Source organism: Sphaerodactylus townsendi, linkage group LG09 (assembly GCF_021028975.2).
Source record: "Sphaerodactylus townsendi isolate TG3544 linkage group LG09, MPM_Stown_v2.3, whole genome shotgun sequence".
Lineage (NCBI taxonomy): Eukaryota > Metazoa > Chordata > Lepidosauria > Squamata > Sphaerodactylidae > Sphaerodactylus > Sphaerodactylus townsendi.
The window spans coordinates 84,016,608-84,037,381 of record NC_059433.1 but is presented as its reverse complement, the minus strand read 5'-3'; the positions used below and the strand labels follow the sequence as shown (position 1 = coordinate 84,037,381).

At 42.0% G+C, this 20,774-nt stretch overlaps 1 protein-coding gene across 2 annotated transcripts in view; it reads left to right on the top strand.

The window, feature by feature from the left end:
- ZFPM2 (zinc finger protein, FOG family member 2) overlaps positions 1 to 20,774 on the top strand; it is a 381,732-nt gene that overhangs the window by 230,133 nt on the left and 130,825 nt on the right. For both annotated transcript variants that reach the window (XM_048507431.1, XM_048507430.1), the window contains one exon: positions 11,684 to 11,795. In XM_048507431.1, the coding sequence (XP_048363388.1) occupies positions 11,684 to 11,795 (112 nt within the window). The remainder of the gene's footprint in view (positions 1 to 11,683; positions 11,796 to 20,774) is intronic.

The window sequence follows — 20,774 nt, the reverse complement described above, 5'->3', positions numbered from 1 at the left end:
TGAGTTTTGTTGTAAATAATCAGTATTATAACTGTTTTTGAAAGTCAAAAAATATTCTTTTTTTCAGACAGAATTTCTGTTCACATGTATAATAATATAATTTCAAATGTATGATATTATGGTGGGCCCATCCAAGATGAGATGAATTGGGGACAGAATAGAGAAGGGGGGCAAAATGTTTATTTGTATGGCTCTATAGATCTATGTTTAGTCAAAAATGATGGATTTGGGTGGTCTATAACAATCTATGTACAGTAATGTACTTTCCCTGGACTATAACTCAAAAATACAGCAAACTTTGGTTCAATTTCAAATTCATAGATACAAACATCCCTTCTTGGCATCCCTTTATGAGAAAGAGGGATAATGGCAAGGGGTTGCCTAGCAGCTATTCCAGTTGTCAGAACAAATCTGTGTGAGTGCTCACTTCTTTCACATGGAGGACAGTTATGTACAAATATGCCATTTTTCAGTTCTTTCCATTTTTGTAGTCTGGCTGATTATTTTGCCCATTTTCATTTGTAGTGTCCCTAATGTGTTTCTTTTATGCCATGTATACATTATGCGGAGAGCCAACATGGTGTAGTGCAGTGATGGCGAACCTATGGCACGGGTGCCAGAGGTGGCACTCGAAGCCCTCTCTGTGGGCACGCGCACACAGAGTTTGTCGTGGGGGGGTGGAAAATCACCCCCCCACACACACACACATCTAGGCTGGCCTAGGCCACTGAGCATGACATGCGCGCACCACGGTGAGCAGGGAAGACTTGGCTGGCAGGCCTGGTGCCTGTGGCTGCTGCCTGGGGGGGGGGGGGCGCAGAGGAGGCAGAGATGCTAGAGAGGCACAGAGCAGTGTGTGTGGGACTTGCTGGTGGCTAGAGCAGGCTGACCCCTGCTTGAGCAGGTGGAGCGGGGGAAGAGAGAGCCAACCGGTTTTTTCTAAACAAAAACCTCAGCATTCAGGTTAAATTGCCGGGTTGGCATTTTTGCGATAAATAAGTGGGGTTTGGGTTGCAATTTGGGCACTCTGTCTCAAAAAGGTTCACCATCACTGGTGTAGTGGTTAAGGTGTGAGACTGCAATCTGGGAAATCCAGTTCAAATCCCCACTTGGCTGTGGAAACTTTCTGGTGACCTTAGGTCCATCACCCTTGATCCTGGCTGGTATTTGGATGGGAGACCTCCAAGGAAGGCCAGGGTTGTGATGTTGGGCAGGCAGTGATAAACCACGGCCAATTATGCAGGCATGTTAACTGTCGTGGCAGCTCACTCCGCTTTGGGGTTTCCCCACAGCTTGCCATACGTACCAGCTCCTTCCTCCTACAGTGTAGCACCTGCTGCCACTGCTGTGAGAGGTGAGGTTTGTTGTTCTCAGTTCTCCCTTTTCCAAGGTATTTTGATATCCTTTTATTAGATGTATCATTATTTCGATAGATCAAATTCTGTACAACTGCAGGCTCTGCAGAGGTAATGTAGGTCTTGCTGAGGAAGGGTCTCTCTCTCAAAAAAACGTGGTTACCGCGGACTGTGTTTTGCAGTCTCTAGATAAGTTTCACAGAGAATACTGCCAGCTCTAATAGACACATTTTGGAATCATTTGTAGGAAATAAGGGAAGAAATAGACTTTTTTGTTAAATATTTAAGATGTTTTATGTCAAGTTATTATTTGATGTATCTGCTTTTAAAACCCTTTACTCACTCAGTAGACCCAATCAGTAAAGCTTTTCCTGAACTGTTCAGATTTCAGAGACTGTTCCTTGGATTATTTCTTGCTTCTTCTGCGATGTGGTGTTTTTCTATATAACATGTCTTTTGGAAGGTAGGGAAACATTCAGAAATTCAACACTGTCACTGCAGTGATACATTTCAGGATCAGTTTTACTCTATACTTCTATCCTGTGAAAACTGCCTGGCTTCTTGCAATGTTTCTTAGCAGAGTTATCCCTACTACGGATCTATTAATGGTTCCTTTTAAGTTAGACTGTAAAAAGTATTTTCAAGCTTCTTTATTGGCTATTTTTGTCTCCATTAACCTACTGACTTTTGTATAAACAGTACGTTGAGGTTACCTCACTTGTTTGTCCAGTTACTTGAAAGGTTAGCAAAAAGTGGATGTCTGCTCGACCTCTCTTATCCTCATTAGCAAATTCTAATTGTTCCCTGAGAGATCAACTTTTGACCTTGTTCACCCTTGTCAAATTGGTCTGATTATGGATTTTATGAAAAGAAGGCATGTAACAGAGATAGCATATTCAGTTGAAAAACATTTAAGGCGGCCTTTTCTTCATACAATACTACTGATTTTGTTACATGGTGTATTGTCATTAGTGAAATTCAGGTTTCCTGCCCTTAGATTAGATGACAATCAATAGTATGCCGTATTCATTTGCATTTATTTCAATGTCTAACCATCTCCACTCTTAGCCCAGGGGTAAAAGTAATTTTAAAACACAGCAAAATTAGTCAGAAAAACAAAAACACCCAATTTGGACAGGTTTAAATGAAAACCTACATAAACCAACACATACCTGTTCAATACCCCCCTTTATTTATTTAAAACTTTTATAAACCAGGCTTTTTCCTAATAAGGTTAGGAACATCCAACATGGATAACAAAAAACAAAACAAAATAACCCTAAAAATTAATTAAAGAACTAATTAAACCAGAATTATACAAAAATAAATAACAATTACTTGGAGCTTACAACAAACCACATTATGGGAACTTTTGTTACTTCTTGTTGAAGAGTGTTCCCAATCAGATTTAAACCTCAACTTTCCAGTTCTTCTGGAAATTCTTAGAATGGTCCCACACTAATAAAAGTGGTACAATTGCTGTCACACTTGCAGGCAGTTACAGTAGTGGTTCCAGACGACATTGTCGTCATCAATCTGTTCTTTTCCTGGTCTTTCCCCATTACAGTCTCAGGCCCTTTCCGCATGGGCCAATAAAAGCGGGGGAAAGGAGGGTTACATGACCCCTCGCCCTGGCCCCTTCACATGGCTGGCTGTCCCATGGACAGCTAGTACGTTGGCCGGGGTGCGCACCTTCACAGGAAGGTGCTTTTAAAAAAACTTCCCTGCCTGCCTGTGAAGTGCATCTTCGACCCCTCAGGCCATGATACAACTGACTCCCCCACTGACTCCCCCACTGGGCCATGATAAGGCCCGTTTCCCCTGTGTGGCTCCACAGATGGGAGCCGGGGAAGGGGTTTTCAAGAATCATGTTATGTGAAATTCTCTTGTTTTAATGTGGCTCACAGCCACGGCCGTTCGCTCAACCACAGCTGCAAGTCGTGTTACAACAAAAGAATAGCACATAACACTATTCTCATTTAACCCACCCTGCTGCCAATAGTGTGGTTAAGGGGCGTGTTAGACCCATGTTAGGGGGGAACTGTGTGAAGTTCCCACCCAACACAGGTTTTTACCTGCCCCTAACACATGTTTATTGGCCCATGCGGAAAGGGTCTCAGATTTCCCAGTAGCTGATTTGTAGAGATTCTGTTGCTGCGCATGTGGAATATGAACACAAAGGTCTATTCTGTAGATGTCTTTGATCTATTTTCTTTTAATCAGCACAATTTCTCATCCTATCTTCAGTCTTGGGACGGTGGAGTAACAGCTGTTATAGTCACCGGATTTTTAAAAATGTTCATTAGTGATTTAACACCATTAGGAGTTAGTTCCATTTATCAATGTGTAGTTTAAGGATTAAGAATTTGAATCTGAGAGGAAGATATTGGAGTTTTTGGCTAGAGTTAGCTAGAGCTTATTGGAGGGATTCTACAATTTTTCTTCTAGGAACTGGATACAGGGTGAATGGATTCATTGCTTAAACAGTAATAATGTGATTCCATAAAGAAATAGTGCAGACTGGCTCATTTTTTACAAGGTTATGAAGGGAAACAGTGATATTTGTAGACAGTGGGAGGATGCGTGATCTACTAGTTTGCCTGCTGCAGCAAATGGCCTCTCATCTCCACTGTGTATACCCTGCTCTGCTGGCTCTGACAGTGTGAGGAAAAAGGGAGAAGACATTGGGGACAGTTTGTGGTTTTCCTAGAGTGTTGTCCCAACTCTGGCCTAGCAATTTAATCAGAACAAAACCACACAGCTTTTTGGATGGAAAATCCAAATGTCGCAAGACTCCCGTGTATTTTTGCTGTAATAGCTTTAATCCTAGGAACATTTTGCTGAGATGAAGCACCATGCCACTCAATAAAAGTACTTGCTTCTGAGTAAACCAGCTTAGGATTGCTTCCTAATACAGCTAGCATCTAGAATTGAATTGTGTCATGTGAAATCTGGAGCCGAGGCCTTTAGCTCTTTCCCACTTCATATTTATTTAGGTTAAAATTGAGATCAGAGATCTTCAGAGATTCTTACAATAAACATTGTGTTCAAAGCAATACACTGACATTCAGAACTGGTGCATACAGCTTGAACAGCTTTAATAAACTGGAAAGGAATGATGTTTTTGATGCAGATATTTATCTATTTAAATATCGGTGTTGTTGATTTGTTTAAAGATACTTACAGGATCAGGAGACAGAGTTAACCAGTTCATTGCTGATTTCTGGCTTCATAGTATGCTATTTCTAACTGTTGTGAAAAATACTTGGGATTCAAGTGGGGAATGCAAGTGGATAAACCATTTAATCTTATGCAAAAGAAGAAAGTGTGTTTGCATATATTTAATGACTTAATTTTTAAAAACTCTAAAACAGTAAGCTGCCTATCTAAGTTGCCTACACTCTTGGAAGTCCTTTTTAAAAAAACCAAATCATAAAGATAGATCCAGCTGCAAATGTCACCATGTGTTGGCAATGACCAGCTAACCTTTACCACAGTGAGATGAAAGAAAAGCCCAGACTCCCACTATGTTATAGTATTACTTGTCAAAGTGTTTATTTCCCATCAGCCCCAAAAGAGAGGGTGGCTTTGCGCTGTATTTTGATATCCTTTTAAGTTATTTTAGTCCAAAAGATTTTTCTAAATATTTGCTGTTTGGCGATCATGCATGTGTGTGGTTAATTTCATGCATGACTAGGTAAAGTATGTATAACTGTCTTCACCAATCCACACTGTTGTGCACATAGAACCCTTGTTTAAAAGCTACTTTTACCTTCTAGCTAAGAACATAAGAACATAAGAACAAGCCAGCTGGATCAGACCAAAGTCCATCTAGTCCAGCTCTCTGCTACTCGCAGTGGCCCACCAGGTGCCTTTGGGAGCTCACGTGCAGGAGGTGAACGCAATGGCCTTCTGCGGCTGTTGCTCCCGATCACCTGGTCTGTTAAGGCATTTGCAATCTCAGATCAAAGGCCGTTTCCGCACGGGCGAAATATGACGTCGTGGAAACGGTAAAAGAACCGCCATAGCGAGAGCGTTCGCACGCGCAGCGGCGGAGAATCGCGCGTGGCGCCGTCGTGTGACACGCTAAACCCGGTAGCGAAGAGCCTTGGCCGGTATTCAGAAAAAAGCAGCTTTTAAACCACTCTTTTTCCCCCTGTGACGCATCTGACGCCCGCTTTCGTGCGAACAGCGCCAAGGGAGCGATCTTCAAAATAAAGACTGCCAGGCGGCCAAGCTGGGTCACCTTTTTCCCCCACACACACACCTGCGTTTGTCCCTGGTGCTTTCCACTGCATGGCCAAGCACCTTTCCCAGACCAGCATGCACTGGGACTGACGGTAGCTGGGAGGGGAGGCACTGACAGATGGGGGGGCCGGGCGGGACATCAGGGCAGTCACGTTGTCCATCGCTGCTGCTGCGTGGGCATGACGTCGGGCCTGCCGCGAAGCTTCGCTTGAAGTCGCGCCGGCATAGCGTCAGCGGGCAGCAGCTTCCATAGCGCTTCGAGTCGCGAACCGTCACATTTTCTCTTGAGGGCTCGCGGACGCCTTCGCAGCTCCGCCTGTCTTATCGAGCGCTTTTTTTCGTTTGCGTCGCAATTGGCGTTAGGCGTCATCAGCGTCGCTACTTTTGGCCGTCGCGGAAGCGGTAAAGAGGATCAAGATTGGTAACCATAAATCAACTTCTCCTCCATAAATCTGTCCAAGCCCCTTTTAAAGCTATCCAGGTTAGTGGCCATCACCACCTCCTGTGGCAGCATATTCCAAACACCAATCACACGTTGCGTGAAGAAGTGTTTCCTTTTATTAGTCCTAATGCTCCCCCCCCCAGCATTTTCAATAGATGCCCCCTGGTTCTAGTATTGTGAGAAAGAGAGAAAAATTTCTCTCTGTCAACATTTTCTACCCCATGCATAATTTTGTAGACTTCAATCCTTATCCCCCCCTCAGCCGCCTCCTCTCCAAACTAAAGAGTCCCAAACGTTGCAGCCTCTCCTCATAGGGAAGATGCTCCAGTCCTTCAATCATCCTTGTTGCCCTTCTCTGCACTTTTTCTATCTCCTCAATATCCTTTTTGAGATGCGGCGACCAGAACTGGACACAGTACTCCAAATGCGGTCGCACCACTGCTTTATATAAGGGCATGACAATCTTTGCAGTTTTATTCTCCATTCCTTTTCTAATGATCCCCAGCATAGAGTTTGCCTTTTTCACAGCTGCCATGCATTGAGTTGACATTCCCATGGAACTATCAACTAAGACGCCTAAATCCCTTTCCTGGTCATAGCTGACTGATAGCTTGCAACCCATATGGCGTCAATATGTGAAGTTTGGAATTTTTTTGCTATATGTGCATCACTTTACATTTTGCTACATTGAACTGCATTTGCCATTTCTGAGCCCACTCACCTAATTTATCAAGGTCCGCTTGGAGCTCTTCGCAATCCTTTGTGGTTCTCACCACCCTACATAATTTGGTATCATCTACAAACTTGGCCACCACGCTACCCACCCCTACTTCCAGGTCCTTTTAAATGGAGGGACTTTGGAAGTGCATGGATGAGTGGCTCAGTGGTAGGACACTTTTTTAAAAATTTAAAACACCCCAGTTCCAATTAGAGGAGTTTAAAAAGTCCCAGTTTTAATTAGAGGATTTCAGGTAGGAAATGTTTTCTGAAATCTTGGACAACTCCTGCCAGTCATAGTAGACAGTTATCAATGGACCCTGACTCAGAACAAGTTAGGTACATACTTCAAGAGTGGTTTACCGAGACTGGATTCAGTTCCCCTCCTATCCTTTCCTGCTAAACAGTTGATAGATGGGATTTGTAGAAAAGACTATTCAATCCACTAGCCCAGGGGTAGGGAACCTGCGGCTCTCCAGATGTTCAGGAACTACAATTCCCATCAGCCCCTACCAGCATGGCCAATTGGCCATGCTGACAGAGGCTGAAGGGAATTGTAGTTCCTGAACATCTGGAGAGCCGCAGGCTCCCTACCCCTGCACTAGCCCATAGTTGTCAAACTCGCGGCCCTCCAGATGTTGTGGACTACATGCTGGCAGGGGATGATGGGAACTGTAATCCATAACATCTGGAGGGCCGCAAGTTTGACACCTGTGCACTAGCCCCTTAGAGACCAACAAACTTCTCAGGGTATAAGATTTCAAGAGTTAAAGCTCCCTTCATCCAAAATCAAACTTCCCTTTGTCAGACCCATATCTGATAAAGAGAGGTTTGATTTTCTGATTAAAGGAGCTTTGACTGACTCCTACCCTGAAACTCTTGTTAGTCTCTAAGGTTCTACTGGACTCCAATCTAACTGTTTTACTACGAACCAACGTGAATACCCCCTGAGAATATGTCGTATATGCCATGTCACTGATTTCTGTTGTGATCATTGTTTGAATGGATGTGCTCCTTTCATTTAAAATAATGGATCAGGGTTCACTAGAATGCTGTGTGCATATAGAACTGAGTGTTGGGGCCAGAGGCGTATCTAGGAAAAATGTAGCCTGGTGCAAAATCTGGGTTTTCCGCTCCCCCCTGCAATATGGACGGCTGCCCTCCCCCACCACAACCAAACAACATTTTTTGCACCAAAACATTGTTTGGTCATGGTGGGGGAGGGCAGCCGCCCGGGGGGCTCAGATTTTGTACCGGGCTGCATTTTCCCTAGATACGCCTCTGAGGGGGACTGTTCTACCGCGGCAGGTCAGGGACTGAGCCTGGAGGGTGGGGACCCTGATGCCTGTGGCAAGAGGGAAGTGAGGCCAGTTGCGACTGCTCCTCGCCAGGATTGAGTTGAAGCACGCCTCGAGGCACTTGGGACAGAGCCCCTGGATGCCTTGATGGGAGGCCCTCCCGAAGAGCCCATGGTGTACCAAGAGAGCAGGGTGGGCTCCCAACCCCTTCAGGGCAGGTGGGTGGGCAGTGGCAGAGGAGGTGCTCCAGCCACAGAAAGGGAGTGGGCCCTTCTCCAGTGCCCCCACGCTCTCCAGCCAAGAGTGTGGGGTGGGTCGTGGATGGGCTGTCCTTCCTGCTCACCTATGAGCACTGCTTCTCTGGGCACCCGTCCCGTCTGTCCTGTCTGTCGCAGGACTCCAGCAGCAAAAGGTGGACTGGCTGCCAAGGCATGTTGGGCCAGCCACCTGGCAAGGCCTCCTGAGCCCAGCCACTCAGTTCCTGCACCCTGAGGGCCACTGGGGTCCGTCTGCCGGCCCAAGTCGGCCATAGCCATCATGGACCGGGGCAAGGAGGAGGAGTTTGGGGGCCAATTTTCCACTCCCACATGACTAAATGGCCTCCACCCAGGTACATTTGACACCATATGGGTGGTACATCCCTGGTTGGGGCAATCATGTGTGATTTCAAAAGGGTATTACTGAAAGCTTTAAAATATGTCAGTCTTTATCTGTTTTAGGATAATGATCGCAAGGTTTCAGATTATTTTTAAGTCGTCACACTTTTAAAAGTTCTGTTCTTTCAGCATAACAACTATTCAGTGTAAACTATATTTATTTATTTCATTTATACCTCACCTTTTCCCCCCAATGAGGTCCTAAAGGGGCTTACATCATTGTTCTCTTCTCCTGTGAGATATATTCACCTGAAAGTATGTGATGGATCCAAGATCACTCAGCAGGTTTCCATGGCAGATTGGGGATTCGAACCTAGGTCTCTCAGACGCTAGTTCAACACTTTAACCACTACATAGCACTGATCACGTGCCACCTTCAAATAAAATAATTGTCACTGCAGATACGTTTGTCAAGAAATTCAAAGCAAGATGTCAGATTGTCTACCCTTCCTCAGCCCTATTGGTCAATGTTGGACTGTTTCCACACTTGGGGATTTTTAGACTGCTTAGTAATTATATTTCTCATTGTTTTATTTTAAATTTTTGGCATCACAGTGGCACAGCTATAAAATTGTGATCACAAGACAAAGTGAAAACTGTCACCACCCTTTGGATTGGGCAGCGCAAAAGAAACCAGATATGTACCACATTCTTTTGATAGCGGTAACAATATACCGGATGACATACATCTTTGGAGCATCCTCTGTAAGGCAAGTGAGGTTGATGGAGTCATCTGTTTTACATAAAAGCTGGTTCCAGCTTGTTGAAATCAATCAGAAGAAGCACAAATAGCAGGATCATGTGGGCCCTTTCCACGTGGGCCAATTTACTGGGATAATACTGGTAAAAAAACCCGTTTCAGGGGGGGAGGGAATTCACATGGCTCCCACTCCTAAAGCGAGGCTACCCCACATTCCCCCCCCCCGAAACAGGATATTTGAGAATCGTGCTATTCACAATTCTTTTATTTTAGTGCATTTGGCAGTCGCTTGTGACTGAACAGCTGCCTCAGGAAGCGCTTTTCTTGGCTGCACTTCCCGGTTTTTAAAGTCCCTGCCTAGTGGCTGCGTAGCCACATGGAGTTGTAGGGACATCTCGTGGCAGTGTGAGATGTCAGCATGGCTGTGGGGGCCATGCCTGTCTTCCCTCGTGGCTACGCAGCCTGGGAGGTGAGTGTTTTTAAAGCCTCCTTGCAAAGGCGCGACAGCAGCTCATATTGCCTCCACGGGCTCCAGTCGCTGCCGTGCAAATGGAGCAAGAGGAAGAGCGGGTTCCTTTATGCCAGCTTCAACCCGCTCTCCCTCTGCTGCGCGGAAAGGACCGTGGAGAAGCTGTAACTGGATTTTGCCACTTTATACTGTAGGTAGATGACATCTCATGTCTCCATTACAAAATAGACTCTTTTCAGGTGGAAAACCATCTTGACATGGAAAATAGTTTAGTCAACACTTCTCTCTGATGAGCTACGTTTTCTATGTGTAGAAAAGCATCTTCCTTTTCAGTTGGAAGAGGCATTCAAATGTCTCCATCAAAAATGGTATAGTTCAACTAAAGTTGTTAGTCTGATTTTCCTAATCAAGTAGCTTGGCTACTTATTCATGTTCAGCATTTAAATATGCAGCTGAAATCATGGTGCATTAAAAGAAACACTCTTGAATTCTGCACAAGTAAGACCAAATCCTGTCCTATCTTTCTGGTGGGCATATAATTGCTAGATGTGTAATGCTGAAACATGTAAATGCTACGGTAAGTGTTTGTGTCATAATAGTATTGATCTACACATCCTCAGTCATAATGGTGTATCCGCATAGTGGTTTTTGTATTCTATTTTGAACACCTATTTGATGTTCCAGTGGCCCCACAGGATTAGACTTTAAATCTCTACTTCCAACTTCTGGGTCAGTCATGAAAACTGTTAGAATTTCTCCAAGAAAGGTTTGGTATTGCTTGAATCAGATTTTATCTATATTCTGAAAAAAGTACTAGGGGAATATTACCTTGAGACCCTTTTCATTTGTACTCTGAGTCATAGTTTCATGATGTTTGATATATTGAACAAGAACTGGTGAGTGATAAATGTCTAAACGACATTTCACTACCAGTCACCATAAAGTACAATGTTGATAACACTTACTAAATTTCAGATCAGTTCGTCCCTCGCATCTGGATTTAAGAACCTAAGTTAAATACAAATAATTTGAGGTTTCCTACCTTGCTTTGCAAAACGCTAAGCCTTCTTTAGTGAATTCTTTCTGTAATAATAATAAAAAATGTCGCTTTACCTCTCTGCCTTTTGTGAACAAGGGGTGGGTGTTGTGCATTTTTCTGATCTCATTCAAATTCATTCTGGCTGCTGCTATTACATTTCTTTTTGGAGAGCATGCATGTGGAATCATTAGCATTATTATTTCAGCAATAGTAAAGCTGCACATCAGCATTCGGTGAAAAAAAAGAGGAAGGGGAAAAATTACATTATCCATTCAGAATAATTTCCTGCTATAATATAAATGTTACCCAGGATAGAGCTTTGAAACGGATACTGATTCTTTAAATTCTTTCCTGTCTGTTTCAGGAAATAGTGAGATTCTGTTGATAATGAAGTACAATGTGTCTAAAGTTCACTTCTAAACACTTGGCTCTTTGCTGTGAAAGTCATCTGCATTCCCTTTATAATTCTGAGCCGCCAGAGATCTACCTAATCTCGGAGATCTGATCCAGTGCTATCATTCAGAAAAATCCTTGATAATAATTCCACCGTTCAGATCTACGAAAACACTAAAGTCTTACAGCTTGTGTCGTCTTCTGCTTCTTCTTCTTTTTTTTAAGTGCTCAGGCAGGGGAATAAGGCCTTCGCTTGTGGGTTTGGAGGCTGAGTTGTTTGCAAATAAAATGATTGTTACTATTATTATTCAAGTTCTTAATCAACGTGAGCAAATGGCATCTGTTTTGTTATCGTTCTTTCTGCAGAAGACAAAGGCTCCAGTCCCCATGGTGTTGACTGCTGGCCCCAAGTGGCTGCTGGATGTGACTTGGCAAGGAGTGGAAGACAACAAAAACAATTGCATTGTGTACAGCAAAGGTAAACACAAGCTGATTTCCCTTCCAGTTTCTTAGCGAGGAATTAACAATAGTCCTGATGAAATGTATCCATTGCATTAGAAGCAGTAAATACAGGGTACCAAGGCGAGTCTTGTCATGTACATCAGAAGCTCCCATTCCTCAGTTTGAGGAATTATTCAGTAAGGGTTATTCAGTTTCTCTGTTACTTGAAATTGTGCATTAAATTAGCAGGAAGCAGAGAATAAGCTTTTTTAAAAAATGTGCAGCGCTTCCAGTTTTTATACCTGATCATTTGGAATAAATAGTTGCCATTGTACACCATTGCCTTTGTAAATAACCTATAAGCACAGTATATAATACACAGTATATTTTAGGTATCTTGGGAAACCTCTTTAATTGGGTACAAGTGCTTGCTCATGTGTACTTTTTTTTTTGCAAGGGTAGTTCCATACTCTGCTACACAAACTTTTTCTAAGGTCTTTCTGAGTTTCAGACGGGATTCACCAAATACCGCAGAGGCTGCAGATGCGGAAAATTGAGTTTAAAAGCTTTTTGTGCATACAGAAATGTCTACATGGCACTGAGAATTGTGGCCCCTAGTATATAGCAAACACTATTGCGTTTGCTTTGCTTAAGGTCTCCCTTAGACCTGGCAGATCTTTATATGAACAGAATCCCTGATGAGGGCCTGTGGTCTATACTGCTATGAATAGCTTTCTAAGTAGGATTCCATTATGTAATGTTTGTACTGCTGAACATGTCATATTAATACTTACGCTGTTTCATTTCTTTCTGGTGGTTTCAGACTCCTAAAACCTTGATGCATTGGTTATTGAAACTCCCATTTTGGTGATTGTACTGACTTACTATGTGCAATAGTCCCTCCAGCTCAGTGATTCTCAACCTTCCTAATGCTTCCTCTAATAGTCCCTCTAGCTCAGTGATTCTCAACCTTTAATACAGTTCCTCATGTTGTGGTGACCCCCAACACTAACATTTGTCCATTTTACAGATGGAGAACACTGATGCAGAGAGTCTTAGGAGACCCCTGTGAAAGGGTCGTTCGACCCCCAAAGGGGTCGCGACCCCCAGGTTGAGAACCACTGCTCTAGCTGTTCCCTACCTCTGTGTGGAACTGAGCTGCCTGTGAGAGCTCCCCCTGCCAGGCAGCTACCCAGTCTGGATGGCACCATTACAGTGTCTGCATGGTTGTGCAGCTGTGCATTTTACAGGGAGCATTGACTATGTGTAACCACCTTGAGTCCCTGGGAGAAAGATGGACAGTAAACAACTATATATATATATAGTTGTTGTGAGTTACTTGTTGTGTGTCAAATTTAACTCACAACAAGTAAGCACAGCACTTATACACACACACACACACACACACACACTCTTGTTGGGAGTTAAATTTGAATTTGACATCTATGAAATTTTGCTTTAAAATGCATTGCAGTCTATAAGATTTTTATATGGAATGTTACTGGTATAGTTGTTTCCAAACCATGAAAGGCATTGAAGAAAGCATCCTGAACTATTGGGGAATTGCCAGCTAGTTTTGACTTGCAGACTGTGTGAGCAAAGCTGTTAAGTAAAAGATGCTTTCCTGATAATTACAGCAACTTTGTTTACTTAGAATGTGAGTTTTCTGCCGCACTGAGTCCTGGGATTATAGCTCGGGGGCTGGAGCCTGCCAAAAAATGTTGTGTGTAGATGCCTGCACAATTTTCCTTGGGCACTAGAGCCCGGCTGCACTTCTACCTGCACAGGCTAGTTAAAGCCTATTCGTTTCATTGGGGTTATTATAGTCATTGTGGGGTAATTAATCTGCGCATTTTGATTAAGGGAATGGACATACAGAAAGCTCTGAAGCAAAAGCAAAACTTCTGTCAACAAGCCACTGTAGATACCAGTTTGGGAACCTTCCTTTGTTAGGATTGAATGTCATCCTTTCACCTATGTGGGTTACTTTAGTCAAACCAAGGTGAAACATTCAACATGCAGTGCTGCATTGGTAATACAGATTGGTGACACTTAAATACTCAGTCAATGCACTGGGGATATAGCAGTAGTGCCGCGTTAGGATAGTCTGTTTTCTATATCCTGCTTTTGTTTGTTTCCTTGGGCATTTCAAATTAAGCTCAGGCTGCAAGTCTTGTGAATTGCCAGTCTTGGTGCTTTGTGAATACTTCAGAAATTGCATAGTTCTAGTACAGTTTATTTTAAGATTGTTATTTTTTCCCTTATTGCTTAAGAAACAGACTCACTGAGATGAAAGATTTGTTTGCTGCGGCAACCTAGTGACCATTTCTGCATACAGCCATCCAGGCAAATAAGCACCCATATCACTATATTAACATACAAAACACTAATCATAATATCAAAGGCTACTAAAACTTACTAGAAACAATTACAAGTTGTTCCTATAATCATTGCAATTTGTACACTTATAAGAGGATTGCCTTTAAACTGCAACAAGCCTTTGAAAATTGAAACACTGAAAACAGGAGATTTGCATGTTTAAAAAAATTAGTAGTTACACATCAGGTTCTTATACATTCTTCTTATTATAATTACAAAACACCAATAAATTAATTTTGCAACCTGAAAATACCTGCATTAGTTAAGGGGGAAAGCCCAAGCCGAGAAGGAAATGAATGTGGATCATTTAAAATTTCTGTGACTCATTGCTCTAGCAGGAGAAAATGCCAGTATTTTGATGTTTATGTATATATATGTGTGTGCGTGAATGGTTTTCATATGCATGAAAAATCACAGTTTAGTTTGAAAGGCGTTAAGAGCTGTTTATATTTAAAAACTTTCCTGCAGTTATCCAAAGTAGAACTTGTGACTACAAATATGTGAGAAAGAGAAACAAATGTTCATAAATTTTGCTACCAACCTCCCATATTACTTTTCAGAACCCTTCTTCCTTCTCATTCTTAGCTTTATAGTCCTCACCTTGTGCTCCTGTATTCACTCATGATTTCATGAACCACCACAACTGAACCACAGGAAAGTACTGATCCTCTTATGGTAACCCTTATAATCTGATTTGACAGTAACAGTTTCCTGAGGAAGAGCCAAATCACATGATACTTACAGTCCAAGCCCGGGGAGCTCTGTGGTGGCTGGGGATGGCATGGAGAAGGCACTGTCATGCCTCCTCCAAAGGGGCTTTAGTGGCGCAACAGCGATATTCTGTGGCATAAAGTCTGAGGCTGGGACGCGAACATTCCAGGGCTGAAACCAGAGGTGGGATCCAACCATTTCTCACCACTTCTCTAGAAGTGGTTACTAATTTTTTCTGAGTGCCGAGAAGGGGTTACTAAAGCAACCTCCCCGCCCAATAGGGACTGGAGGTGCGTGTGGCGGCGCCACTGTTTGAATCCCACCATCATCGGAACCTGTTATTAAAATTTTTGGATCCCACCACTGGCTGAAACCCTGGTGGCAGCTGACTAAAGTTGGCTCCACTCCTGGGAATGCTCCTGGCTTGTCCTCTGCTGCACCAGCATTCTCTTTTATGCTGGCATTGCTCCTGGGCTTTGGGCACTTTCAGGTTTGGGAGCCATGGAGCTGTGTGCATCTGCACGCCAATGTGTTTGCTTTCTTCACTGGTGTGCTCCCTTACACCGGTGAGGCGGGCAAACATATTGATGCGGGACTGCATCGCCTCCACAACCTGGTTCCCCAGATTGGGCTTCCCATCATGTTCAAATAGGTTACCTAGTTCATGCAACAGTTACCTATTTCTCTGTGATTGAACTGTACCTTTACAGAGTGTGGAAATACATAGTTAAATGTTTCCCATGAAAACAGATTTCTTTTTATTTAGTTATTTTCATTGTTTATAATCCACCTTTCTCACTAAGTCTGAAGATGGATTGCGCAGCGTAAATCAATGCAATCAGTAGGTAATCTAATAAGCAGTGTAATTTGAGTAGGATTGAATCAATGGGAAACAAAGCAGAATTACTAATAAAGCATAAATATTCATCGGGACATATTAAACAACGCATGGTATTACATAAGCAGAAATAAATGCATTGAGAACAATGTACACAGCAACAAATAGCACGTACCATACACAGTAGTAAAGTCTATAGATACGTTCACTTCCTTGAAACATCTCCTAAACTAGTCTGTTATTACTCTGTCACTTTTATAAATATTCCTTCCTGTTTTGCATAGTTTACACAAGATATGAGCCACTACAGAGAGCATTGTGTAGTCTAGGGATTCCCAAAGTGGGCGATACCCCCCCCCCCCGGGGGGGCAGTGAAAACATGAAGAGGGGCAGTGAGGAATTTGGGGTGGTATGGGGATGGCAAAATTTGGGGCGGTAGGGGGAATGGTACAAAGATTCCTGGGCCATCTGGTAGGAAAAGATCTTGTCCTTCTGGTGAGTTTTAAAGGAAAAACAGCAGCATTCTCCTTGCTTTGTAGCCATGGGGGATGGAGGGAGCCAAGGCAAAGAACATGCCTTGCTGCTATGCAAAACAAGATAGAGCCAGCAAGACCACCTTTATCAGTCAATTTTTGTACCCTGTTTACATGGGTCTCTCAACAAAACCTTTCTAATTGCTACCCTGCACTGTGGGACAAGATCAAGATGTACTTTATTGCCTTTCCAACATCATATTTAGCAGAGCGGGGCTTCAGTGCGACCACCCAGCTTGTTTCCAAGCTGAGAAACAGACTGAAAATTACTAAATGTGGGGATGCAAGACTTTTCCTTAGTGCCTTGCAGCCTGACACTGAGAAGGTGATATCCCTGCATCTAGCATATCCAACCCATTAAAACCGAGAAGACATGTGAGATGCAAACATACCCTTTCATATTATTAAAACAACTCAATAAATTGGTTTACTTTTACTAAGTCATTTTTTATTTGTGAGATATATACATTTGTTTACAGTGTTAAAGGTTGTTTTAAATTTGCAGTAGACCTAATTCCAAGAAAGAGATGTGGGATGGGGGGGCACAGGGGTGTTGGGGAGGGCACTAGATATTTGGCCAAGGAGCCAAGGGGATAGCAACTCAAAGGAGATTGGGAACTACTGAGGTAGTCTATGTGTGATTGAATGAACTATGTGCCTTGAATTGTTGAAGGTTTTCAAGGTGGAAATCAGTAGGATGTTGTGGATTTTCTGGGTTGTATGGCTGTGTTCCAGTGGTATTTTCCCCTGACGTTTTGCCTGCATCTGCCATAGGGCCACACAACCTGGAAAACCCACAACTTCCTAGTAACTATTTGCCTGCTGGTGATTATGGGCAACTTCCACATTTACAAGCAGTAACCCTCTGAAAACATGTTCTAGGAAGCACATCAGGAGAATGTATTGCTGTATCTCAAAAAGGATATTTCTAAGCTTGAAAGGGCAAACAAGGTGATTATGGGATTTGGGGCACATTTTCTATGAAGAAAAGCTGAAGTAACTGGGACTTTTCAGTTGAGAACAAACATGGCTATAGGTTTATAAAATTATGCATGGTGTAGAGAAACTGAATAAAGGGCCTTTTTCACTCGGCCCTTTTCACTTGGCCATTTGCTCGGCCGCGTTCAAACAAAAGAATCGCATAGAACACGATTCTCGTTTAACCTGCCCTGCGGCCAATAGCGCAGATGAGGGGTTCCCACCTGACACAGGTTTTATCCTGCCCTTAACCCGTGTTTATTGGCCCATGCAGGAAGGGTTATAGATAGCTTTAAAATGCAGTCAGGCTATTCATGTTGCTGAGGTCTATCAACGACTGAAGGGAGTTTTCACATACAGAGGCAACGAAACTCTGAATTCCACTGCTGGGAGACAATATCAGAGTAAGGGCTTTGGCCTCTGTACCCTATTTGTTCATAGCAGCTGATTAGCTGCAGTATGAAATTGAAAGCTGTACTAGATGGACATCTAGCTGAGCCAACTGGCTCCTCTTATGTTCTTCATACCTTAGTGGCAACTGGATGGTGGACTGGATATACTATTGGTCTGGTCCAGTAGAGCTCTTCTTTTTCTGATGTTTCACTGTGTCCATACAGCCTGGTTTTTTTCAGTCAGAGGCACATTTTGTAAGCTACAGCAAAGTCTGGGAAAAGTTAGTAAAGGGTGAACATGGTAATATGTTGGAACACGTATTAAAATAAGGTTCTGGGTTTCAGGGTACATAATAATTCAAATGATACATTGTCAGATCTGTTTTGATTTTCTTAGTATGTTAAATTTGGGTTGTTTGATCCTTGATCTTTGGGTTATCTGTGTTCAAAATGCATTAGTCAGTCACTGCATCAGCCCATGTGAACCAGCTCATAAATTCTTTACTACTGGAATTAAATCTTTTATGTAACTCAACAGTATTTGCATACAAGAATGCTGCCAACTACAAATAATTTCAAATGGTATTTGTCATTGGGGAATGCTTCCTGTCTACTCACTGGAGGTTAGAGCAGTTTTTTTCCCCAATGAAAATTAGAAAACAGGCGATGCTAGTTGACATATGTAAACATAACAATAGTGTAGTATCTTAAAGACTGACAAAAATAATTTTTGTAACACAAACTTCTGTATGCTGAAGCCCACTTCATCAGATGCATGAAGTTAATCTGACAAAGTGGACTCCAGCCTGCAAATATTTGTGCTGTAATACATAATAGGCACAACTGTCTTAAGTTTTTGCTGCAGCAGACTGACATAGCAACCCCACTGCAATATGTAAGCTTAGTAATTTATGGCTCAAAGCAAGCTGCTAGGAAAGGGAGAGGGATAGATTTTAAATATATAGTCTAACTGTATGCATGCTACCGACCACTGGAGAACATTTTTGATCTAATCCTAAACTGGTTAAGTTTCAACATGCTGTTAGATTATACAATGAATGATAGTTGAACTTCTGTAACAGTTCCATTGAAAAGCATTGCATTTATGGTAGTATGAGGACTATGAAAGTTCTATCTTAACTTTAGACCAATGGTGGTCATTTCACGCATTCCAGCCATTGCTTGATCGTGTATCGATCAGACATTGAATATGTGTACGTGATAAACCTACAGGATTTAAATGTTCAGTATATTCTAATATTTCATCTAGAACTGCAAAAATGTAATAAATAAACTAGAATACATTATACCTAGTGATATGCAATGGCCATTTTAGTTGTTCTTTAAGACTCTGCTAATATTTACTTGGTGCATGATACCATAATGGTTTCTTTATATTATTGCTGATGGAAGCATTGCATTTGATGGTTAATCATGGGCTCAGAAACTTGGATCTTGGATTTTTTTGCATGTGATCCACGAAGAAGATAAAAAACATAGTGCCTGAAAAAGGTATCAAAACAATGCATAATTAAGGTTTTGTTTTCAAAAGATTGAACCAATGAAAATATAATATTGTCATTTACTTCAAACTTTGTTTAACCCCAGTTAAGCAATTAGGAATAGACCTTGTGTTTTTCATCCTATTCTCTTAATATCTGTGCTCCTAATAACTGTACATCATGTGCTCCTAATTCCTGCACTTTGGTTTAACCACTGTGATCTGTTACATTGGCTGACATGTTAACTGATTAGGACTAACCAGAATTTTCACTTCACTTAAGATCTGAAACCAGCTTTGGACTATAGTTTCAGATCCTGCATTAACTGAGAAATCTGCTTATGGCCTAATAGTGTCAACTGTCCAGTAGCAGTATTTATATTTTAGAAGGGGTTGAGAGGGAAGGGGATACATGATTCTGCAATTGGAATGCTTAACAATGGTTAAAGTTTGACTTCAGCTTGGCAATATTAAATATTACAATATTAAAACAAGGTTATAGGAATATCTTTAAGTAAGATGAACAATGTAGTGAGAAATGTCTAGAAATATATATCCTTTTCTTGGGCCAGAAAGTCTATAAAGTGTAGGGGCTGCAAACTCATTCCTTCCACCTGGGAAATTTCAGCACATGATGCCCACCAAATCTTGAGCCAATCAAAGAAGTGGCTGTGACAGATGTGAAGTAGAACATATATTTCTCATCCAGTTGGTTATCTGGCAGCAACAGGTACTTGTCTAGAGAAACAGGCAAATGGTGGTTGTGTGGCTGAACTACAAAATGCTGGACCAACAATTACCAATCTTTTGGAAAGAATGTGAGAAAATGAGAGAATACAAAAACAACAAAAAGATACAGATCAAAACTGTACACTTTAAAGTTTATAATGATCATACAGGTATATATGTACACACACATATACACAGATGGAGAAAACTACTTAGCCATGCTTTTATATGAAACATGTATGGATACTGACTGTTTGGTGGCAGTAGTGAAAGAGGGTGTAAAAATGTTTAGCAGTGGGAATTATAAAATCATAAGGCGATTAAGTTAGCTAGTTGTGAAATTCTAATATTGCTTTTTAAATGACTTCAGGATATAGGAGGTGCTAAGGTTATTATCTGTTATCAGGAATACAGCGGAATTGTACGACTGGATAATAACTAAACAACTGACACAATGTAAAATTACATTATCAGTGTGTTAAAACAAAATTGCGCCCTAAAGGAGTCTACATGCCAGCTCAGAGCTGCAGTGTAATTATGCTTAACTCTGATAATTAAAATACAACGGAGATCAACAGAATCATTTTCATTAAGAAAATTATTAATGATGGTGGTATAACAGTAATTGATTGCAGAGCACCACAGGATAACGCCATGCAGTAAAAACCAACATGCTTAATATATGTCTGGGACCATTTGAAGTGGCGTGTGAGACTGGATGCCTGAAATCAAGATAAAACTAGTGGGAAAACTTGCACTGGAAACCAAAGATCATAAAATGGCTGTTTTAAATTTAGGAATTAAAAAAAAATCAAAAATCTGTGTCATTTAAGAATAGTTTGAAACCAGGAATGATGGCCCTATGAACTGTAGGAAAAAATAGCCATTTGCTTCGTGAATCACACAGCAGAGCAGACAGCACAAATAATTTGCCAGCCTTCTGTCATTTCTTTTC